Source organism: Simochromis diagramma, unplaced genomic scaffold (assembly GCF_900408965.1).
Source record: "Simochromis diagramma unplaced genomic scaffold, fSimDia1.1 OVJJ01000419.1, whole genome shotgun sequence".
Lineage (NCBI taxonomy): Eukaryota > Metazoa > Chordata > Actinopteri > Cichliformes > Cichlidae > Simochromis > Simochromis diagramma.
In genome coordinates this window covers 4,114,877-4,137,869 of record NW_024387244.1, presented here as the reverse complement: position 1 = coordinate 4,137,869, position 22,993 = coordinate 4,114,877, and the positions used below count along the sequence as shown (strand labels likewise).

Genomic DNA, 22,993 nt, shown 5'->3' with positions numbered 1-22,993 from the left:
GGACAACAGAGTGGTCCACAGCTTGGGGTGACATTCAACTTCAGCAGGCCAACAGCTCTCTCAGTAATCATAAAGTTTCCGCTAGCTGTAGATGTATAGATAATGTAAAGATCCGTATTTGCATATAGTTGAAGTAAAAGATGAGGGGCAATCATTAGGACGCCGAGCCGCACTCTTTCTGTTGATGTTGTGCTCTCTAGTATAAACTGTATGTGTAAAATGAAGCCGTAGTGTGGTGGGTCAGTGGATCATGGGGATTTATTGGTGGGCTCTGGGGCTGTGAGGATGGCAGCCCGTTTTGCGTTTGATCCTGGTCGGGGTACAGCCATGCTCACAGGGCGACCGCTGTGGTCCATCTGGTGGAGGCTTTAATCACAACTCCCCCCACTTACACACACACACACACCCTAAAGCAACACAGAACGCGCAGTGTTTCCCACTTGAGGTTCTTTAATTGCCGCTGCTCACTCTACGAGCATTTTATGTACAATATTTACTTTTTGTCGTTTCTGCAGTCATCTTTCTGCAGAAACGAGTCCCCTTTTTTGTTAGAAACTCTGCGGTGTTTAAAACCTCATCAAAAACCCTACGCTATCAGATCCGCATAATTTACACCACTGTGGCTTTTGATAAGAAATAACCTTTCAGAAATTAGACACATCCACGGTCCTTCGTTGAGCTGGCCATCGGCACTGTGCACCAAAACATGCCCACGCCGCACAAATCCAGCTCTCCAAATGTCACTTCATGCTTAACCGCCCTTTCTCATGCTTGAAGAAAAGCGAGTGGGTAATGCACAAGAAAAACCCCACTGGATTTCAGTTTAAATGCCTACATGCTTAGAGACATGTTTCGGTTATTTTGCGTCGTTGGAGCATTTAGCCGATTAAAGAGAAAAAAGTCATTAGAAGCAAACAGTCAAGAAATTATTTTCCCCTGTGAAAATACCAAGGCGTTGTGTATAAAAGGCACCAGGCACATTCTGTAGTAAATCTTCGCTTTGTAACATTAAGTCAGGATAAATAAATGTAATTCTGCGAGAAAAGATGTTAAAAGAACGTTTTGAGAAAGCTGGTTTTCAAATTTAATAAGGTACAGATTATTAAAAAAGCAACAACTAATGTAAATATTTTAAAGTCCTGAAAGGAAAGCAACATATAAAATGTATAACTTTCCAAAAAGATATAAATATTATATTACAAAAGATTTCTACAGGTTCTAGATAAATCCCCATGATGTTGACAGCATTTCTGCCACTGGTAAATAGTCTGTCCAGTAATATTACCGTCGCTTTCTAATTTTAGAAGGAAAATATTGTTCAATTTCTGGTCCCGAAAGCCGTTCCTGTCCAACGACTTGGCAACCCGCCCTGGTATTCGAGTTTCAGGATAGAGCAATGTGCACTGACTGGCAGCCAAGAGGTGGTGCAAATTCAAACAAGAGAATCGATCAAAAGCAACACTCAAAATTTAAATTCATACTGCCAAATGATCGGAGCCTCCTGAGTAGTAGAGACAACTTGTTGTAAGCCATCCTGCTGTTGAAATTTGGCATGCAAATTTATCACGATGGCTCTGCTGACCCAAGTTATCAGCGAATATCCCAAATGAAGTAAATTTTGCAATAACATGCAAAAAAACCCCAGATTTTATATTCCCCATATAACCCTTTATATCCGCCAGTATGTTTATTAGTAACTGTGATTTAATTGCATAATTTTCCCAGATAGCAATTACATTTATTTTGTAACTCTCTAACATCTACCCAGTTACTTCACAAATAATCATACATATTAAGATTATACAAGAAACACTGCATATGCTATGCTATTAGGGTACATTTATAATTAATGGAGGGTTTAGCAGATAAAGATGCTGCTGCTGTTAGTTGTTAGCCTTACCGCGGACAAAATATATTTGTAGGAGTTTTTTCAGTATAGCTGGATTTTGGTTGCATTTTATGCAAGCTAATCAACGGGGGAAACCCCCCCCCCCCATCATTTTTTATACATTAAGTCAAGCCAACATATGCTCCAACTGTTAGAAACCAGTGAGCTGCTTTAACGTCACCGGTCATTCTTCCTTTGCGTTATTGCACGAGTCAGCCATTCATCATTTGTGACAACGGATACTTTGCCTCATCCCCGGCAATTAACGAATCGATAAAAACGTGTTGGCTTTGAAACCATCAATTTCGAGAGAGTAAAAAACAGTGTTGTTCATCAAAATGCCAGCATCTCAAACGCAGACAATCGCTCAAGTATCGGCACCATTTGTCAGCTCAGCATCAACAGGCGTCTGGCTGTCAACAATGAGGCCCATTTCCTCACATCGCCGATCTTAAAATGAGTTCTCACCTACAAAATGGGCAAAAAAAGAGACTATCTAATGTTCTTTTTGTAAAGGGGATTTTGTTTGCATTATAAATTTGTGTCTATTGTACAGGAGAAGACTGAGCTTAAACCATCTGATGAGATTATCATCAGAGATGGAGGCAGCGCAGTAAAGGTCTTACACTGGCTAATGCGTCTTTTGTCAAGGTTTATAAGGTTGACATATCCGTAGTACATTGACTGTCAGTTTTATAATTAATTCACTAACCCTGAATAATTCAACACACACAGCATAAACTGCTTTTAAATGGAGAAATATGTTGACCTAAAATTACATTTTAGCCTCTGCCTTGGACTTCACTTCTGAATAGCATCTGAAGAAAGTTTCTATTTTTACATATTTATTGTTTGCAAACAGCAAAACACGAAGAACTCGCAACATTCGGGAACACAATAGCTCTTTCTCTCCAGTCTTGCCTGTCGCATTATTCTTTCTGTATTTATCCTCTTAAGCCAAATGAAATAACAGCAGCTGGATGTGAAAACATTGTCCAAGAGAGGGAACAAATTTGTTTCTGAAATTAAATGTTTTATATCGCCAGGCAAAAGGGCAGCCCTGGGATTTTTTTAAAATATTTTTTTGGAATTAAGGAAGAAAACTGAACAGCAAGAAGTGAGATTATTTCATTCAGCGTGCTGAACTGCATAAATGTGGCCACAGACGTGACGTAAAATCCGCACTACAATTTACAAGCCCACTACGGAATTATAATCCCCTACAACGTAAACTGTGATAATTGTGATGACTATGACTAAGTTAATCCATGTATTAAAAGGCTTGTGAGTCAGTGTGGGAATAACAGCAGGTTCTGCTTTACTTTCTGGTGGTGGGTGTGACCTTTTTTGTTTACATTTGAATTAGAGGACTACACGCTTCGAAGATGTCTGACGAATCTGAGCCCTACTACTGCCGTTACATAAGTGGAGTCACAGGTGACCTTTGGCTGGGCGTGGACACATGACACTGCAGCGGCCTATTGGTGGGGTACTCTATTGTTTGTGTTTAGTATACAGAGTGGATAAGCATGAAAAACAGGTGACAGTCAATGACGGTATGCAGCACACATTAACAGGCTTTCGAATGTGCTATGCTGTACAAAATAAAAAAGACTCCAAGAGAGAAAAAAATACAGTAAGGAAAAAAGCAAACAAGAGAAAATACACGTGTGTGTGTGTGTGTGTGTGTGTGTGTGTGTGTGTGTGTGCATGAGCCTGCAGACACCTGCTCCATTCTGCAGTGATGGCTCCCAGCGGGACACAGGCTCAGCTGCTGATCACTAGGCCCTCCCTGCAGCACTGGTGGTCACTATACGTGCATACACACACAACAAATCTGAACCCTGCAGGCCCCCCTTGCATTGCCCCTCTCTGTGCTCCCCGTAACTGACACACCACATGTGCTCATATCAAGTGCAAACATGACATGATGCACACACACACGCGCGCGCGCACACACACATATACGTGTAAGCTCTACAGTTTCTGTTCCTGCGATGTTGCGTGTAAATTCTCTCGCATATTTCCGTCATAATGTGCTTTAGCCCCCCCTTCCCCCCTATAGAACAATATAGCTAAACAAGCTTTGCTAAAACAAGCACGGCTTCAAACCATATTATTGTGCTACAGTTATAAAGAGAATATTACTGGCCTTCTCGCTTTAGCACCTTTTTCCTTACACTTTTCATTCTCAGCTGCTTGGCAGATAAATTAATGGTTCAAAATATTATAAACCAGCAGCATTTGCTTTTGTCAGATCTCAGTGTTAATTAACTGCCATCGTACTTGTTTCGCGATTATTTCGGTCGATTCTTGCTTTTGCACATATCTCCATCTCCGTTTCCCTTCCTGTGAACGTTGTTTTCCCTCTGTGGCGTCGCTCAGTCTGCTGCACCTGTTTGTGCCTCAGTGACAGCAGGGTTGTGGAGCACAAATGAACTAATTTCCTGGATACAGAGAACACTGCAATCAAGTAGAGGGGAAATGCAGTGAGCGGCAGATGGAAGAAGCTAATCATTGTTATGAAATAGAGATGACCTCTAACTATCTGCTGGCTGTTAATATACCGTGGCTACACACGTTTGCCAACAGCTATGGTAGCCCCCTTTCTCTTCTTTGTCCCTCTTTGCTTTTCGTTGCTGCGTTGTTGATGAATGGCTTTAGGCAGCTTCTTCTCTTTTTTTTTTCAAATGTTGAAACATTAAAGATTGGAGTTGTCAAACAAAGCCTTGTGTCACATAGAGAACAGCAGCTGCCTGCAGTGGGTAATCAGTGGAGCTTTCTACAAATTAACAGCATTCAGCTCTGAAGCACGGTGCACTGCAGGTTTTTAGATGTGGGCTTTTGAAAATTAGATTCCAGTGACTGAAAAATAGAATCATTTACAATTAAGTTTTTCTACACGTTATCTACATTTTACCTCCTTTGCCCAAGGTGGTCAACCAGGTCATTCTAGTGCTGTAAACCGATGTGGTGGGTGTGCTTACTCCGGCGTAAGAATTTGCATTTGAGTTTCATTAATTTTATGCTCCTCTGTCTGCTGCGTGTGTTCTAATAGATTCAGAATTTAATTTTTTGGATGCTCTCTTAAACACGTTGTCCTAGAGCTTAAAACGCGAGACGTAAGACTGTGAACATGCGCACACACAGGCAGAAACGTTTAGCACAAACACGCACGTGAATGCTCTAAACAAACTGAAGCTAAACAAGATATTTATCCATTTATCAAAGTAGTCATTTACACCAATAGAAGATCAATCCAGTGTCTTAATTTTAAATTGTAACAAATATCAAACTGTTGGATTGATTAAATGACAAAGAATTTTTGCTAAATAATGAATTCGCCTCTTTTTAAAAGGTAAAGCAATGTTTGGTTGCCGCTGCACAATTAAAAAGACAAAACAAATAAAAAAGCACCAAGGTAGAGGTTGCTGCTTTTGAGGCTCTACACACCAAAGCCACCAGAATCTTCCAGCACATTCATCTAATGTATGCAAATGATCTTGCTGTGCTTAATGAAGGCACCATTAATCACTTTAACGATGGTCTTTTTTAACCAGGGTAATCATGCGCAGGCATACACGCGCACGTTGTCAAACAAATACACAAGTGTATGCGCCTACCTAGGCGCTTGATCGCTCACACACAGACACACACACAGGGACGTGGCTCATTGCTAGAAACACACTGATGGCGAATGTGCAAAATGCCCAAAACGAACCATTTTACTAGAAATGAAGCTATTTGTGATGAGGACCCGACTGTCACTCAGTTAATAATAAAAATGTGTTGAATTAATTTTTTTTTTTTACGCTGTTTGTAAATTTTAATGCAATGTGCAATTAGTCATCTGCTCATCATGCTCCACCCTGCGACCGACTGGTTATTTCTTTAAAATTCCATCTAATAAGATGCTGATAACAGTCAAAAAAAATGTTTACATGTCAATCCCATTCACATAATAAACTGAAGTAATTAGTTCCGTTGGTTTCAGGAAAAAATTCATGGTCTGGCAGCTTTATGCAAAGAGCTGATAACACTGTTGTGAGTCTGAACGGGCAGTGGGAAACACATGCTTTGTGCTGTGTATAATAACTAAGCACTGGACAGATGTCTTTGAACTGGCGTAAGAATTCAAAGCAAAAAGGCAAAGTGGAAAAACAGTTTTGAAGCTCAGCTCCTTGCGGACGCATTTCAATGCTTATCCTCGCCGTGTATTTGCATACACTTGACGGAAACCCCTGGATACAGTCAGCAGCATGACAGTGGGTTATGAAGGCTTCCGGGAGGCTCTGGGGTGTGGATCTGAGCCAGTTTGAAGGGGAGCCGAACCAATGAAGAGCCCACAGCAGATTAGACACCCACAGCTTCATGTCGCTTTAATGCGGCGAGTCAGGGATTTTCTTACAGCTCTTTTGCCTAAACGCTCAGGGTTTTCTCATGCCCCTTTTTCCCTCTCGTTCCCGTTCCCCTGAAGTAATCGTTTCTATGTAAATTGCAGAGTAATGTTGACTCCAGCGCAAAATATCCCGACTATTTACAGTCTCTCTGCCTCCGCTTGCTAACGTGGCTTTCTCAGACGTTAACTGAAATCTAACTGATTTGACCGGTCTTCTAAAATCACACACGGGCTCCTCAGGGTGTTCAAATGCATTCGTTGAATGTCGAGGTTGTCGTAAAGAGTCTGGAATTTTAACAGCTGCGCTTGTGGCCCTCTTCTTTAAATTTACTACACATCAATTAATTCATCGTCAGGCAGTAAGCAGATAAATGAATATTTTAGATTCCTAACAACATTGACAAAATTCAACAAACAGGAAATATATTACACTCACAAATGCACACATACGCACATGCACGCACACACAAACACCTCAAATTCCCTTGATAACAGTCTGACTGGCAGAGGCTAAAGACAGAGTAGGCGTCCATAATTGAACAAACATAACAATGTAAATATTTACTAATACTATCCATTGGGGATACAGGCAGAATTCCACAATTGATTTGCTCTCTTTCTGCCCTTTTGTTCTTTTCCTCAACACACACACACACACACACACAATTATCACACACACTTACTACTACCACTACCATCGCTTCTCCCTGATTCACTTCTTGTTCTTATGCCATCGTTCATTAAAAGGATGGAGATAAATATTGGTCTGTCTATCCTCTTACCAGGGGTGACCTGTAGCCCATCTGGGCTGGCGATGACAGGAGATCCCTGGGAAATAGCGGCGAGTGCGTCTCAGGGACGGAGCCCACGCCACTGGCTGCTAGTCCCGAGAGCTGCCCGTACCTCGCCATCATCTTGAGATGCTGCTCACAGAACACACACACTCATACAGAGACACGGGAGGAGAAGGGAGGACAGAGACAGAAACGGGGGGGGGGGGGGGGATAAAAAAGAGAGAGAGAGAATAGGTGTGAGAGAAAGGGAAGGAGAGCAGATAACAGCAGGTAGGAAGGACGATGGTAAAGGACAGAAGAGGGAGTGTGGGGGGTGGGGGACATGAAGAAAGAGGGAGGCAGAGGGGCATTACAGAACCCTTTGCTTTCACACAAATGCACGTGTGAGCATACGCACAGCCATACGCACTCGCGCTAACAGACATACCGTAGGCGCACATGAAGGCACACAAGCAATTTTAGCCCCAGGTGGACAATTTCACAAGCAAGCCTATGTTTGATGGGTTTAAAGGCTACCTTAGTTTTGTTACAATAGGAGGATATAAAGTCTAGACACTGGCTCGCCATTTATTATTACAAGGCGGGATGAGTGAGGGTGAGAAGCGTTGCGGTCCCCTTTTCTGCACCAAGCATCGTGCTGGGAAATATAATAAACAGCTGCTGTTATCAATCATCCCCTCTGTCTTCTAGCTACGAGCATATAGAAGTGTAAAGACTCGCGCACACACACTGACATACGATAACACACATGACAGAATGGTTGGCAGCAGACACACACAGGTGAGGTGCGGAGGGAATAAGCAAATCCAAATGTCTTTACCTCATTGCTCAACAAAGCAGCGTTGAGTGTTCGGCTTATTTCGAACATGTTCAGATTCGGTGCTTTTTTTTTTCGTTCTGTCCTTTTATTTTCAGATTTTCTTCAGTTTTTTTGTTCTTGTTGTTGTTGTTGTTGTTTTTGCTCCCACCTCCTCTTTTTTTTTTTTCTACAGTTGGGAGTCAGTCCCAGGAACACAAAAAAAGAAAGAAAGAAAAAAATCAAATCAATTTAAAAAGAGGGGGATAAAAAAAAATCCTCTTTAATTTTCTGATTCTGGAGTTGTGATATTTCAGTCCTCTAGTTTTTGGCTCTTTCTCCCCTGTCTGCTGATGCACTTCTGCTCGTTGTGGCTGTAGTGGTGGCGTTTGTGCCCAGGGTCTCCGCACACGTCTAAGCAGTCAATATGCTGTCTTTTAAAATCTCCCCAGAGTCAGCACATTAAAACAAGCAGTCAGGCAGTCGGTGGGTCGGTGGGTCGGGCTGGCGGGCTGGCTGGCTCCCTTATCTGTCCCCCGCACACTGGCTCACACAATACGCTCCGATCCTCACACTGCTCACTAACAGATTAGCCTGTCCCAAAACATTGCACTTAGTTTAAACTCCCCTCCCTTTTTTCTCTCTCTCTCTCTTTCTCGCTCTCTCTGTGTATCGCTCCCTCTGGCTCTCTCCTATGCTCTCGCTCTATCTCTCTCACTCCATCTCTCTCTCATCCCCCATTGCTCATGCACTGAGGCAGCTACAGTTCTCCGTGCTACCACAAGGTGGGAAGACTGTTCTAGCAGCAGCGACACCATCGCCGCCACATCCCTTCCTCTCCGTGCCACTCCTATCTTTCCTTTCATATTATCCTCTTCTCTCCTCTTTTTGGGTGTGTCTATAACACACAGATGCAGATTGTAAAGGAACATTTATACTTAGACTGGCTCTCGCTTCCTCGTCATTCAACCGGCATTAACTAATATTCTAGGAAGTGCGAAAACTCATATTGTTTGGGTCTAATTATGATGTAGATTACATTTGAAAAAGGGCTATCAAGGCTTTCCGGAAAGAAGGAAGCATTTAGTGCTTTCTTTCATGTGGCTAAAAAATAAAGTAATGGAATGTAGTCAAATCTGCACCTTCTGAGGAGGAACCACAAGGGAGTGGAAATTAAGGGTACCTCTTATTAATATCTACCAGCGATGGAAAAAGTGAGGGTTGAGCAGATGCAAGCCTCAAGGTCAGGCAGTTGTCCTTTTCCTCAGCAGGGTGTGGCACAGAGATGACGAAGCAGCTAGTCACAGACATGGCAGGAGATCCGAACTATGGAAGAGAAAAGCAAAATAAATAAATATTAAGGGGATGTGAGCCAAGAATATGAGTCACTAGATCCTTGAACTCAGTCAACAATACATAAAAAAAATACCACACCTGCATCTGATGTGGTAAACATGCAATTTGTGCTTATTTCTGAGAAACTAACAGAAAAAAAAAGTAGCTTATGAGGGTGACGGTTTTAAAGTAAATGGGCTCGTCGTCGTTTGCGCTAATAAAATCTTAGCTTCATCAGTGTGGCACAGCATTTATTCCCAGTGCTTTAAATGTGCTTTTTGCTGTCTTGGATCAGAGCAGGGAGAGCGGCCAGTTAATAGCAGCCTATTGACACTGAACCATCTGTTTAGGTGGATGCTGTCCAGCACAGTGGAGAGAGGGAGGAACAGACAGAGAAAGTGTCAGATAAAGGGAGAGGAGTGGGTGATGATGAATGGATGATAGAAGGGGTAATGGTAAGGTGTAAAGCAGTGTGTTAGCAAATTGCTACTTTTAACCGATGTTTATGTCAACAGGGGAGGGAAATATATGTAGAGAGACTCACACTCACATCAAGGATGCGGCACGTAATATTGTTTACATGTTTTAAATTAGCACATTTTCCTTTTCTTTAAAAGAAAATTGCTCGCTGTAGCAAGTTAAGTGATGGTGTCATTAACAGCATTACTATGTTATGGCACTGTTGCGCCGTCTTGGCTCCAATTCCACTTATTTTATTTATTTTTTCCTTAGAAAAGGACTGCTAGCCGCATCCCTGTTCCGTAAAGCCGCGGTCTCTGGGGACGGCTGGTCCGGCACAGCCCTGGGGGGAGCTGTCAGTTGAATCATTCAGAGTGAGAGCTGATTCCTCAGTCAGCTGCCTCTCAAGCCTTCCTCTCTGACCCAGCCTCACTCCCCTGAGCCCCCTGATTGCTGTCACCATAGTGATTCTCTATGTACTGCCGGATGGTCTCTACTTCCCTACTAAGCCCTCCGCACCCGGCCTCACACAACTGCCCATCTCCAACTCTGAGCCTCTTGTGCCCTGTGTTTTTTATTTTTGCATGACTTGTTTCTTCATCGATGATGGACTATATGCGTGGACGTCCTCAGCTGGCTGGAGTAAAAAGGATTTCCCTGTAGTTGCTGGAATACAAATGTAGAAAAACACAGATTTCCTCCTCTTGAATACACATATGCCGGGATAAAAAAAAACCTCACAGAAATTCTTTGTGTCAGTGTTTTTTTTGTGGCACAAAGCTACAAATGCTGACTCATTTGATCAGTTTGCGATTCAGAAGAAAGACTATCTTTCTGAAAGAATGAAAAAATATATTTTTTGTATATTTTTTCCACTGATTTAAATGATGAGGTGTGTAATCCAGTCACTACCAAGCCACACTAACCATGACAGGACTGTCTACATGTGAAGCACGATCGTATGTTCAGAGGGGTCAAATATATTTTTATAGGCGTGTGAAAATACACTGTCATGAGAGATAATTAAAATTTGAGAGTCCACATGTGTGGAATGTACCTCTCTTTTGTGTTATTCTGGTTTCGGTGATCCACTGAGCAGACACCAGTAAGTAGAAGTAAAGCACACATGCAACTTGGGGAGAAAGAAAGATTTCAACTTCTTCAGGCATTTTTTTAAGAGGACACACTATTGTTGAATGTAAAGCTTTAAAAGAAGAGGAAAGCCATAAAAAGATTTCATGCACCTTTTCGTTCTCCTGTAATATTGCTAATGTGCATAGGCATTTAAATGATAAAACAAGTTTTATGTCCTGTCCTAACTTTCACTGCAGGATACCATTATTTCACAGGTACTGTTATAATGTCAGGTAAGTTTTTGGAATAAAATTTTGTCTTTCACAAACTGATGTGAGTTTCAGCCATGAGATGTAGTTACACCGAGTATCCATAGCCAGGATCTTATGGAACATCCGAACACTCCCATGCAGCCTCTCTATTTGATAAGAGCTGAGAAACAAGGGAACATGTAGCGTGTCTAATTCATTCTTCTCATGCTCTATAATTTAATTTCAATCTCTCTCTTGAAAATGAATGATTGTACCACCGTACAGCTCTTTAATTGGCATAGTGTTAAAGGAATGACATGGCATGGCGGACAGCTATTCAATTTTCAATTTTAACAAAATATTACACAGGAGCCCGGTATTCTCTTCCTGTCATCTGAGAAATAATCAGTCCGATCTATCTACTCAGTGGCCTGTTGATGCTCGACATCAAATACAGATCACACATGCACATGGGAAAAAAAAACCCCATTGCCCTCTCTCTTGTCTTATTCATTTAGTCCTGTTACACACAGCTTATAACCTGAAAATTTGCAGCAGCCTGTATGCTCTTGCTCCAGGAGTTGTGCCGCTGCTCATTTGATGTACTTAATCAGGTGCAGCCTTTGTAATGGGAAAGGAATAGGGCCAGGCTTGATTGGCCTTGATGACATCTCTGCTCCAATTGTCTAGAAAATCTCCAGCTTTAATCAATCTGCAGGATAATTCAGAATCTCTGGCTGCTGCTTGCATTGATTGGCTTTTTCTCTGAAAATACCTTCAAAATGAGGTTTATTTCAGGTATGACTGCAATAAAACTGAGGAGTGTGCAGTATACAGATTACTATTTAATTTGCAATGGGAGTCTTGTCTAGTTTACTGATTCCTGTAGAATGTAAATGTCGCCAGTGTACATTGTTGGTGTACTTGTATGGCTTGTGCATGGGGCAACACCACAGGGCTTCGCAGTGAGTGATAAAAACTGCCAAATTCTAACCATCTATTGGCATCCAGCTAGGAAGCATCAGTGAACAGCTTAACGGACACTTTAGAAAGAATACTCACTACAGCCATAGCCTGTACATCATCCTGAAAAGCAGGACAAACTTATCCAGTGCCATGAATCCAACATAGAACTAGGTTTTTAAAAAATATTTATTTAGTTATTCTTTTGAATATATATTTGTGTGTGTGTGTGTGTGTGTGTGTCTGTGTGTTAGAAGAAGAATTACAAGATATCAAATCTTGAACCATAAAGGTTTTCCACCATTTTATTTAATTACTCTTAGCCTTGATGTTAATTCAGTATACGTTTGAAATGCATGTGTAATAAGAAGGAAGGCTTACTCCCGAAGTTTTCCAGGGACTTCGACCTTCTGGGTGACACCAGTTGTGTCTTATTTACACTCCTCTGGCTCCTCTTAAACTTTAGAGTTCAGTTTAAGATATTAGTGACCACTTTCAGAGCTCCTCATGGTCAGATGCCTCCCTAGATTAGTAAACTACTTCATCCAAACTTCATATAGTAGGTCAGCTGATTAATACTTGTTGGCTATACCTAGATCCAGGTGCTGGAGATTGTGCTTTTCATGGTGTGGCTTCCAAGTTCCAATGGATTTAAGATCGGTCGACCCTGCTGATAGCTTTAAAAAGAAGCTTTGTGCATGTTTGGTTTTATCCATGTATTTTAGTTTATATTGCAAAACACTTTGCGTATACAGTCCTTCTCAAGAACAAAAGTCACAAACTTCACTTCCTTTCTTACTAACTTGAAATTCTGTGAGTGACCTTTTCAGAGTTGCAGTTTTTTGTTTGTCCTGAACCAACCATGCTTTGATAAATCACAGCTTACTTTCAATATTTAATGATTTTTGTAACCACTAAACAAACATAATCAAACACCGGGTTTATTACTTACTCATTGCCCGGGAGAACCGATTTCTTGGGTGTCTTCTGTGCAGCGGCTCCCCGATGAAGGTTGCAGCGCCTCTCCTGCTTCCTTTTGCTCCGTTGCCGTGGTAACTCACAGAGAGCGTCGGCTGCTTTGTAGCAGATGGAGAGGAAGATGGAGGAGAACACTGTTAGCGATGTCGACGCTGGTGTGTAAATATGAGCTTTAACACGGCAACCTGTTCATTGCTATACAAACAGAGGGAAGCGCGTGATAGCCCGTTATCTCACAATAATATGCGCGCGTGACTGGCTCGCTAGGTCTCTTTTTATGGACGCTAACGTTAAGCGTGTTAACCTCCTAGCTAGCAGGTGCAAAAATGTAAACACAGTCCTGTCACCAGCAAGCGTGAGCTAGCTGTGCTGCTGTTGACTTTATTCAACCATATTATGAGCTGCATGTGCGTTTAGATAATTGCTGCCATGACAAAGTTAACCGCTGCATAGCCGAGCAGACTGTTTGTTAAATTGTGTTAGCTAGCTTTGTTACTCAGACTGCAGTGAGCTGGTGTGGAGCTAATTAGCTTTCCGTTGTATCTGAAGTTTTCTCTTGGTGATTAAAACCGGTGTTTGTCTGTTATCCTTCTAAATGAAAGCTACCGTAAATGAGCAGTTCTTAACAAATGGTACACGCCACTGTAATGGGGGGAGGATTAAACAAACAAAACGCACATTTAAACCAATAATAATATTTGTTGTGGCAGGGGTTTTATCATGTTTATCATAGTTCACTTACGCTTTTTATTTTATTTTATTTTATTAATTACCATCTTTGGACTCCACAGTTGTGAAAAAAAACCTCTTTGCCACCTTCCTGATTATTGTTGTTTGCATATTTGTACAAAACGCAGCTTTATTGATTGTTTTAATTTTAAAGATCTAAACTAAATATACTACTATTTTATTAACGAGCAACGGCGTAAGAAATGGAAATGAGTTACGGTATTAACTTATTAAAAGTCCAGTTGTACTTCACTTGTTCAAGGAAAAGTAACTATGTGTTGAAATTGTCTGTTGAAATGAACAGCCTAATTACCACTTAGTGCTAATTACTAATACCAATAAAATATATAAAATCAACACTTCTTATACTGTTGATGTTGTGGCGCTTCACATTTAACAACAACATTATGTGAATTAGTTATCCCTATCCTTATATCTTTTATTTTTTATAGACTTGGTGTGTGTGTCTCCTTTTTCATTCTAACAAAAGTCAACATTACAACAACATAAGAAAAGGAACCATTTCTTTTTTCTATTGGAGTAAATACCTGTCCTTACTTTAATAACAACAACTGTATTATATTATATGAAATTTTCATATACAGCTGGGAACTAAGGGTTTACACACAGTGATCGGAGACTCCTTTGAGTAAAGTTAAACTCTACATTTTGCACTTGTTCTTTAGGCCGTGAAGCTGGGGGAGAGGATGCCTTGGTGGGCAACGTAAACAAGCTGATGGTGAGCCCACCAGGATACTCAGGAACTCCACGAAAAGGACATCTGGTTTTTGATGCATGCTTTGAAAGTGGTGAGTAACTGCAAAACACAATATTTAACCTTTAGACATAATTACAGGGTGCACGCTTGGATGGAAAAGCAAGACTTTCTCATGCTGGCTGACACTTTTTTTAAGCAGATTTGTTTAGCAGAAAAGTCAGATAATTGATAATTGTTAGATCAGATGCTGTACTGACAGCTACCCACATCCTGCAAGCACAGTGACCAAATCACAACAATCCCTTCTTCTCCATGCAACCCAGGTTCCCAGTGAAGGGTGGGTATATATGCTGACATTTGAAAAAAATCTATTGTTAGATAATATTGTACTGTCATAAGACCTGTGTTGAAGCCGAATATTATTGGTTGTCACTGCTGCCCTAGCACACTGACTGTAGTTACCCAAAAGCAATCAGTGGGTCAGCTTTAGCTAGATGCTGTTTGAACATTTGTACAATTCTTTTGTTATGTGATCTTAATATTTGTAGTTTAAAACAATTTTAAATCTGACATGCCTCTGTCCATTGTTAGCTAGCATCTTGTATATTTGCCCTCGCTTTGTATTTCCATGGCTGAATCTAAATTTTTTAAACAATAATTAAAAAAAACTCGATAGACAAAGTGGCAACCTATGACATCTGTTATTTATGTTCCTGGGCTGGAGCGTGGTTGTGGTCAGAATACAGTATTTGCTACCTTTTTAATTGAGCTTGCAAGTTTTAACAAAAAAGTTTGTGTTTGTTACATCACCTAGATTGTCTGCAATGTGGCTTTGCTCCCTTAGTGTCTCCATGTGTGTGTCAGCGAGAGCATAAACTAAACCTGCGATCTCTACATCATCCTGTCTGTTATCTTCCATTTCGTTTGTCTGAAATTGTTTTCTAAAACTTTTTATCCATACACAGGGTCCTCACAGTTCAGAAATTTTTTTTGTTGTTGTTGTGAAAGTGGATGAGATGCTGGTACTATTGATCCCTGAAATCTTTTCACAGTAAACTGGGCAACAACCTTGTTGCACTCTGTTTTTTCCTCCTGCCTTGTTTTTCCTTATCTAGCAGTTGAGAATCAATTTGATTTGCGTGTTTGACTGCAATCTCCTGATGAAGCTGTGATTTCTGCTTGCCCTAGCACTAATTTGGAAGACTTAAAGAAGTTCCAAGATGCAATAATAACTACAGACTCGTGTTGTTAACAGTAGTAAGTGTTACCTTAATTTTATGGGCGACAGTCACATTTTTAGTTTTTACCGAGGCTGCATTAAAGCAGCATATTCAGCACAGCAGTCTCTTTGTTTAAGCAGTCAAACACACCACAGAGCTTTAGACACAAAAGATGCTCCACTTTTAATTTTTTTTTTTCAGAAGTTGCTGGCGTTTCCCTTTTTATACACAACTACTATGTATGCACATTATATTGCATTTAGCTACATTTTTATTTCATTTTCTAAACTGAACCCACATATTTGAACAATCTGGTCATTGCTGACAGAGGCATGACCAGAGAGCACAGAATGTAAAAACAGATCTCTGGACACCATCCGCACCATTAATAGGGACAAGTCCTCATTCTTACACTTTTATGTAAAAGTTTCTGGGATTTTAAAATATTTACTAGGCAAAAATAGTAGTTAGCCCAGGAATTTTAAAATAGAGGCCGTTGTGCTGTTACATTCTAGATAACGTGTATAGCTCATGCTTAAATGTGGATATATATGCACGTAGTATGTAGGCTTGTAAAAAATATAGTGCTGTGTTTCAAACATTTACTCATTCTCTATATACACGATAAAATACAAATGTTTTACAATGCACATTTTGCAGAATACCTCATTGGCTCTTGTTCAAATTTGATTATTCGTTCAAACCTCTGCCCACACAGGACCGAACCATTTATATATTGCGTTACATCCACAAGAGGGCAAACCGATACCTGGACAGACATACTTATAAAGGCATATCAACTTAAAGATCTCTCTTAAAAGATTTACATTCCAACACATCACAAAACTAAACAAATTAATTAGGTTAAGTTGTATTTAATAGGGATTTGACAACCTATTCGAGCTCTGCTGTGAAAAGCATGGAACAATAATGATCTTTTCCCTAGCATGAAATGGAAAGTAACAAACCACCAGGGAGCTTCAGGAAGCTTTTATCAGTATATTATTTTCTCTGTATCTGAGGTAGTTAACGAACTCTCTGCTATGATTACCGCAGGAATATTGTTTATTATTTTGGGTCTTAATTGACTCATGTTGGGCCAAAACGCCATTAAATTGCGCGTTTTTTAAGATTCTTGTTTTTTAGACACAAGATACAACTGCTTAGTTAGCTAACGTATGCTAATGTACCTGCTGTTATCATTTACTGTGAATTGCAAATATAAAAAGAAGGTAAAAAAGTTGGTATAACAAAAACCCAACAAATCATAAAAACGTAATAGACAAATGTTAAATTTAACTCTGTTTAGCTTTAGTTGCTTAACTGATATTGGTTCATTGGTTCAAATCATTTTCATTTTCTTCTTGTGTCAACAGCGATGTATCTGAAGTCTGAAGCTGGACTTAGGAGCACGCCATGTAGTTTTTTCTGACATTGACTCACACATGGTACAGCTATGTGGTATTGTGGTGGTACTGTGATAGCAGTCTGTTTGCTTCCCCTCAGCAGTGTCGCATTTGTTGTGGAGGAAATCCAGCTAGGTATTTTGTGCAGGTCAGAAGAAAGATAGCCACTTGTAGTGTTGATTATTTTCCACAATTAATTTTCATAGTTTGATTGAAAAAAATCAATTATATAATTGAATTGAGGCTGCTGTACGCATAAAGTAAGATGAAGTTAAATATGCTCCAGAGTCCTTTGTTAGTGGCCTTGCTTTCTGCTAATGGAGTGGCATTAAAACGAAAATGAAGAACTGCATGTTTTCAGCACCGACAAGGTCGGCTGGTTAGACCCACAAGCAGGCTAACACTCAAGCACCAAGTAGGCAGAATAAATCAGGGAACCAGCAGGCTCTCTTTGGGACTGAATCGCTGTGTGGAGATTAGGTTCAGATGGTGCTCAGATTTCATATTTCCACAGATAAGCCCATTTTGGTTTCTGCAGACTCAGATGAGCTTTAACTTCTCCCTGTTTACTTTCTGTTGTCTGACTTTGGTGTCAGTGTCAGTGTTGTTCTCCAGCGTTGATTCTCTGATGCACTTTTTCAACAACCTGGAGGTCAGTGGATTACTAACAATTAAGTTGGGTTAGGCTTATTCACAAGAGGAAAGACAATCTTTTATAGACATATAGTGGGATAGATAAACCTTATCAGACTCATATGTGAAGGAAAGTACAAATGTGTAGTAGCAGAGGGTTATATTAGGAGGATTTTTCTGCAATATCAGTGTGGTAATTGCCCTTTTTATAAATTTGCCTTTTTTTTCCCCAGATGACATGGCCAGAGGAGCTCAGACATTGATTAATGGGTGCTGAGCTCCCTCACAGGGATCAGCTAACATATACATGTCTGTGGCTCCGGATTTATCTCCTGAATGATTTATGGAATTGATATTAATCTCTTTCCAGTAAATGCATTACTAAAGTTAGAATATGGAATAAATTGATATTTGCCAGATATTCTCAAATTAATGCCCTGTTGCTGTTTCATTTAAACACTACTGGTTTTAACAGCATTGCTTTAAAGTTCCACTTCACAGTTTGTAATTTTGCTTTGTACAGAATTCTTTACATGTGCATATTTTTCCACAAGTTATACTCCATCTCAAATCTATGTATTTGTCTGCAATAGCACTTCTTGCTGTTCATATGTTTGTTGTCATCATTTACCATAGTAAAAATAAATGTGCTGCAAACAAAGTACCACTCTCTTTACTAAAGATAATATTACTTCTTAATTCTAAATTCTTAATTAAAATTTAACAAAATAAAAAGCAGAAATTTTGGCATTTTCTTAATTTATTTTTGTTTGTTTAACTTGTTCTGAGTTTTCTGAGGACAAAATTAAACATGAGGTAAGAAATAGAAATAGAAATTTCTATAAATTTATCAGAGGAAGAGTTCTCTTTGCCCCTCTCTTAATCAGATAAATAATACTAACACTAATTACCCAGAATTACCCTAAGTTACTTTGTTTTTTAATGTATTTTTATTAAGTGGAAACTTGCATTAGGAGAAGTTCTTATTTATAATATTTCTGAACATAAGACTGCACAGATTAACTTTAAAAAAACAATCCTTGGATAAAAATGTAAATGTTGTGGTAAAGAAAGTACATGCAGTTAAATTGTGAAAGAGCAAAATTTGTTCCCTCATTCTTTAATTGTATTAAAGATGTTGAACAGCAGCACAAGTGTAGGTTCATCTAACCTGAGAATACCTGCCATATTGTGTTTACAGTAAATGTTGTACCTCTGCTCAAACTTTATAAGACAGGTTGCATAAGTCAAGAATGTAAAATGAGCTTCTGGTTTCATATATTCAGTCTGATATTTGTGATACGAGTGAGGGAGAGGAAATTGGAGACAAATATGTAAGCTCCTGCCACACATGTTCATTTCTCAAGGCAATTGAATGGGCCTTTTATGACAGTCTGTGTCTGTTTTACTTCTCTCAGACTAGATTGAATAGTCAGTATTTCAAGCACATGTTTTCATGTGAAAATGATGCATACCTATAGGAAGGATCTTTGCCCGACTCCTGATGCTATCTGCATCCCATGTGCATTTCCATAAAGCACAGCTTTTATTTTCTCGTCTTCATATAGCATAGAATAAAATCTAATTGGTTTATTAAAACAGACACTGGTTATGTAAGCTGTTTGCCAAAGGTATAAAACCTAATTTACATTTAGATGAGGCTTAATTCACTTTGTTGTCTGTGCTGTGCTGATCAAGTCAGTGATGGCCTACAGATTTACATACAGTGTGTCTCAGTCAACAGGCCCTTTGACACAGAGTCATTATAAACCATTAAATGCCTTTTACTGTACTATGCCTAAAAAATGAGCATGACAGTTCTCTCAGTGTTTGGTACAGTACGACTTGAACACTGTGGCTATTTTCATTCTCACTGGTTTTGTTGAACGTTTTGGATTGTATAATTTGCCCAGTGTTATTAACACCCATGTAAACTTAGAGTTTTACTTACTGAGATCTTTTTTTTATGTAGTACAGTAGGAAATAGAAGATTTTGCTAATCTGTAAACATTTAAGCTCTGGCCTATTGTTGTGTATTGTGTCAAATGGCAGAGATTCGTGAAAGTGATAAAAGAAGTCTAATTGTTTTTAGAGTGAAATCCAAATGACATTCTTATCTTGTCTTGTCACACGCTCCAACTGTTGACATTTTTAGCCCAAAAATTCTTTTGTGAATGCATCCTCACAATGTCGCTGACTAAAGAGCCATCTGTCTGTACAAAGAACGACACTGACAGCGCAGGCCTATTGTTTTACTGCACCTCTGGACCATGCACCAGATATAATTAAGCACTCATTGATTAGACCGACCGCTCTCTGCTGACAATGGCTTGCATGGTCAAAGAAATTCCCCAGCGGTGACAAGTGTTTAATGGGGTCTATTGATAAAGACAACTCATAGACTTTACAGTCAATTCACTCAATACAATCCAACTTATATTGCAGACTGGAGAACAGATATTGTCGAACTGCTATGTCCATATCGTACTACAACCAAAATAGTCAAGGCTGTCAGATACTGTTTGAAGTCATAGTGTTTCCTGAGCCTGAGTAATTAACCTGATTCGTAAATAATGTAACAGCTTGTTAGACTATGAAAGTAAAAAATTACACACTGACTCATGGTAATAATTTTCTCTATGACTTTATCGGTGTGTCACCTCGTTGCGAAGGGATTTCGGCCCACCCTTTGCTACAATGTTCAGTTTTTTAAGTTTGCAGGCACAGCTCTCTTAATGTCCCACCAAAGCATTTAAACTGGACTGAGGTCTGAACTGTGACATCACCACTGAATCACCACCTGGATTATTTTCTTTTTCAGCCATGGTTGTAGATTTGCTGAAGTGCTTGGAATCTTTGGCTGTGTCCAAATTCAGGTGCTGTATCCTTCGAAGGACCTGGCCTACCGTGATCTACGCAGGTCTTGTTGGATGACCTGCTGGTGGCCGAGCTGTTGAACAAATTTCTCTGGTGGCACGACAGTGCTAATAGCTGGTATGAGGTGTTTGTGCCTATATGTGTGGTTGTTCATTATGACCAAACGTCTCCATTTTTGTCTCATCTGTCCAGAGGAAATTGTTCCAGAATCCTTGTGGTTTGTTCAGATGCAACTCTTGTGTTTTTGTTTTTGTTGTTTTTCTTTGTTAGAGAGAAGACTTGTCTTTTGGCAGTCCTTCCATACAAGACATACTTGTTCAGTCTTCTTCTTATTGTGCTGTCATGAACCTTAACATGCTAACTGATGCCTGTAGGGTCTGAGATGTAGCGCGTGTGTTTTTTTATTGCAGTTTCCCTGAGGATTACATGGTCTGACCTTGGGCTGACTTTGATGGGACGTGTTCTCTTAGGGAGATTGTGTTGCTGTGTTAAGACACACCTGAATGCACCAGACAAAACAAAAATGTCCAAAACTTCTACTTTTACAGAGCTGATCACACTTTCTGATGATCCGTTAAAGTGCATTTGATTAGTTGCGCCTGGGTGCTACTTACCCTTTTAATTCATGTGAAAGCAGTAAGCGTGTCCTTAGTTTTTTTACAAACAACAAGTCTTTTTCACATGACTGTGTATTAACTTCCAGTTAGATAAATAATGAATATCTTATCGAACTCTCGTGCACCACTTTGTACAGAAAAGCTACAGATAGATATTCATTACGTTCATATCATCCAGCATTTTTAAAAAAAGAAGTGTTCCTGTGCCTCAGGTCTACTGCATATGTTGCTTATGTAGCTCTAATAGTGACTTTTGAAGACTAAATAGGAGATTTAGAACAAAGATTTTTAAAAGATATTAGAAATATGAGTGTTTAAAACAAGCTTCTGATCATTAAAACCCAATTACAATACTGATTTCTACTCGTAGTAGTTCGGTTATACGTATTATATCCCTAATACTTGAATTAAAAGAAAGCAATTCAATGTGCTATTCAAAATTCACTTTTGACTAAAGATATGGCCACCATTGTTAACAGATACTGGCGCGTAAAACAAAGATTTTATATCATCCGGACACAAGCAAGACTTTTCCAATTAAGGGAATAATTTAATGTAAAACCAGTAATGTGATAAAAATGCTTAAATGTCCTTGTGGGTTGGCATATATCGGTAAAACATCCAGACCTCTGAAAAATATTATTTCCGAACATAGATGTGTTATTGGAAATCGTGATCAGAAAAGTCCGGTTTCCCACCACTTTAAGCGTATGAATCACAATGTGTCTCGTCTTAGTTATATTGGCATTGAGCATGTACAGCTTGCAAAAAGAGAAGCGGGCATTAATACTTAACTTTTACAGCGTGAACTTTATTGGATTTTCACTCTAGAGATTTAGCTACAAAAAGTCTTAACGAAGAAATGGACTTTGTCCTTTTTTATGACTCCTTGTATTTCAGTGTTATATTATATGTTCAGTTTTTCAGTGTATTTCTTATGGATTCATGTGTTTTCAGTTGAGGGTCATATTGTATTTACTGCATCTAATAATGCAAGCGCCCCTTTAGACTTGATGACGGGAATACCGGACGGCAGTGTAGTGTCTTATTAAGAGCTTTGATATTGTATTTTGTGTATATATTTCTTAATAATAATGTTTTACTTGACAGACACTATATAAGATGATATAGCAATTTTTTTATTTGTCTGATCAACTGCATTAATTTCAAATGTTAGATATTACTTGTTTTGAGCTTCAGCATGTTATGGATTACGTTTTGTTTTTTGTTTATTTATTTATTTATTTTTTTGTGGAGACATATTTTTATGTTTCTGTCGCAAATTTTTTGTCCTATAAAAGATCTGGTTCCTGATTGGATGTTATGACATGTTGTGGTCATGTGACTGTTCACAGGGGATTTAAGATGGTCCTGCCTTGTGTTTCAACGTCTGATAAAGAGCAGGTAGGGATGGGAATTGATAAGAATTTGTGATTCTGATTCATTATCGATTCTTATCAGCTCCATTCTTGCAAATTAACTACATGCTGCGTCGTCAAATGTTTGTGCACATTGGAGGTATTCCCCCTCTTTGGTGTGATCAGTGTTGGGTCATTACTCAAAAAAAGTAAAGCAAAAAAGTTATTACATATATTACACAGAACACTTTTCTTAAAAATAATATAGTACATTACAAGACATTTGTTATACGACTCGTATACTTATGTTGTACTATGCGTTACTTTCACGTTACTCTGTAAAATGATCTGAAACACACTGTTTCATAATAACCGATTAGCAATATAATTTAGAGTGGTGCAGTGTGCGGATCGTTAATTACCGACACAGATTCTTAATAATAATTATCTTGTTAATTCTACTTAGGTGTAAAACAATATTAGTAGTCGTTAGAATTA

The 22,993-nt window shown here is 39.3% G+C and overlaps 2 protein-coding genes across 8 annotated transcripts in view; one reads left to right on the top strand and one right to left on the bottom strand.

Moving 5' to 3' along the window:
• elavl4 (ELAV like neuron-specific RNA binding protein 4) overlaps nucleotides 1-13,026 on the bottom strand; it is a 73,713-nt gene extending 60,687 nt beyond the window's left edge. For 3 of the 7 annotated variants that reach the window (XM_040052995.1, XM_040052997.1, XM_040052992.1), the window contains exons 1-3: nucleotides 12,912-13,026; nucleotides 7,902-9,203; nucleotides 7,070-7,210 (exon numbers count right to left, since the gene is read on the bottom strand). In XM_040052995.1, coding sequence (XP_039908929.1) covers nucleotides 7,070-7,210; nucleotides 7,902-7,949 — 189 coding nt within the window. In that variant the 5' untranslated portion in view covers nucleotides 7,950-9,203; nucleotides 12,912-13,026. Of the gene's footprint in view, nucleotides 1-7,069; nucleotides 7,211-7,901; nucleotides 9,204-9,311; nucleotides 9,438-12,911 lie in introns of those variants that run through there. The other 4 variants (XM_040052993.1, XM_040052994.1, XM_040053001.1 and 1 more) reach the window with 4 other exon arrangements.
• agbl4 (AGBL carboxypeptidase 4) overlaps nucleotides 12,972-22,993 on the top strand; it is a 332,443-nt gene continuing 322,421 nt past the window's right edge. The window contains exons 1-2 of the mRNA XM_040052989.1: nucleotides 12,972-13,092; nucleotides 14,353-14,475. Coding sequence (XP_039908923.1) covers nucleotides 13,047-13,092; nucleotides 14,353-14,475 — 169 coding nt within the window. The 5' untranslated portion in view covers nucleotides 12,972-13,046. The remainder of the gene's footprint in view (nucleotides 13,093-14,352; nucleotides 14,476-22,993) is intronic.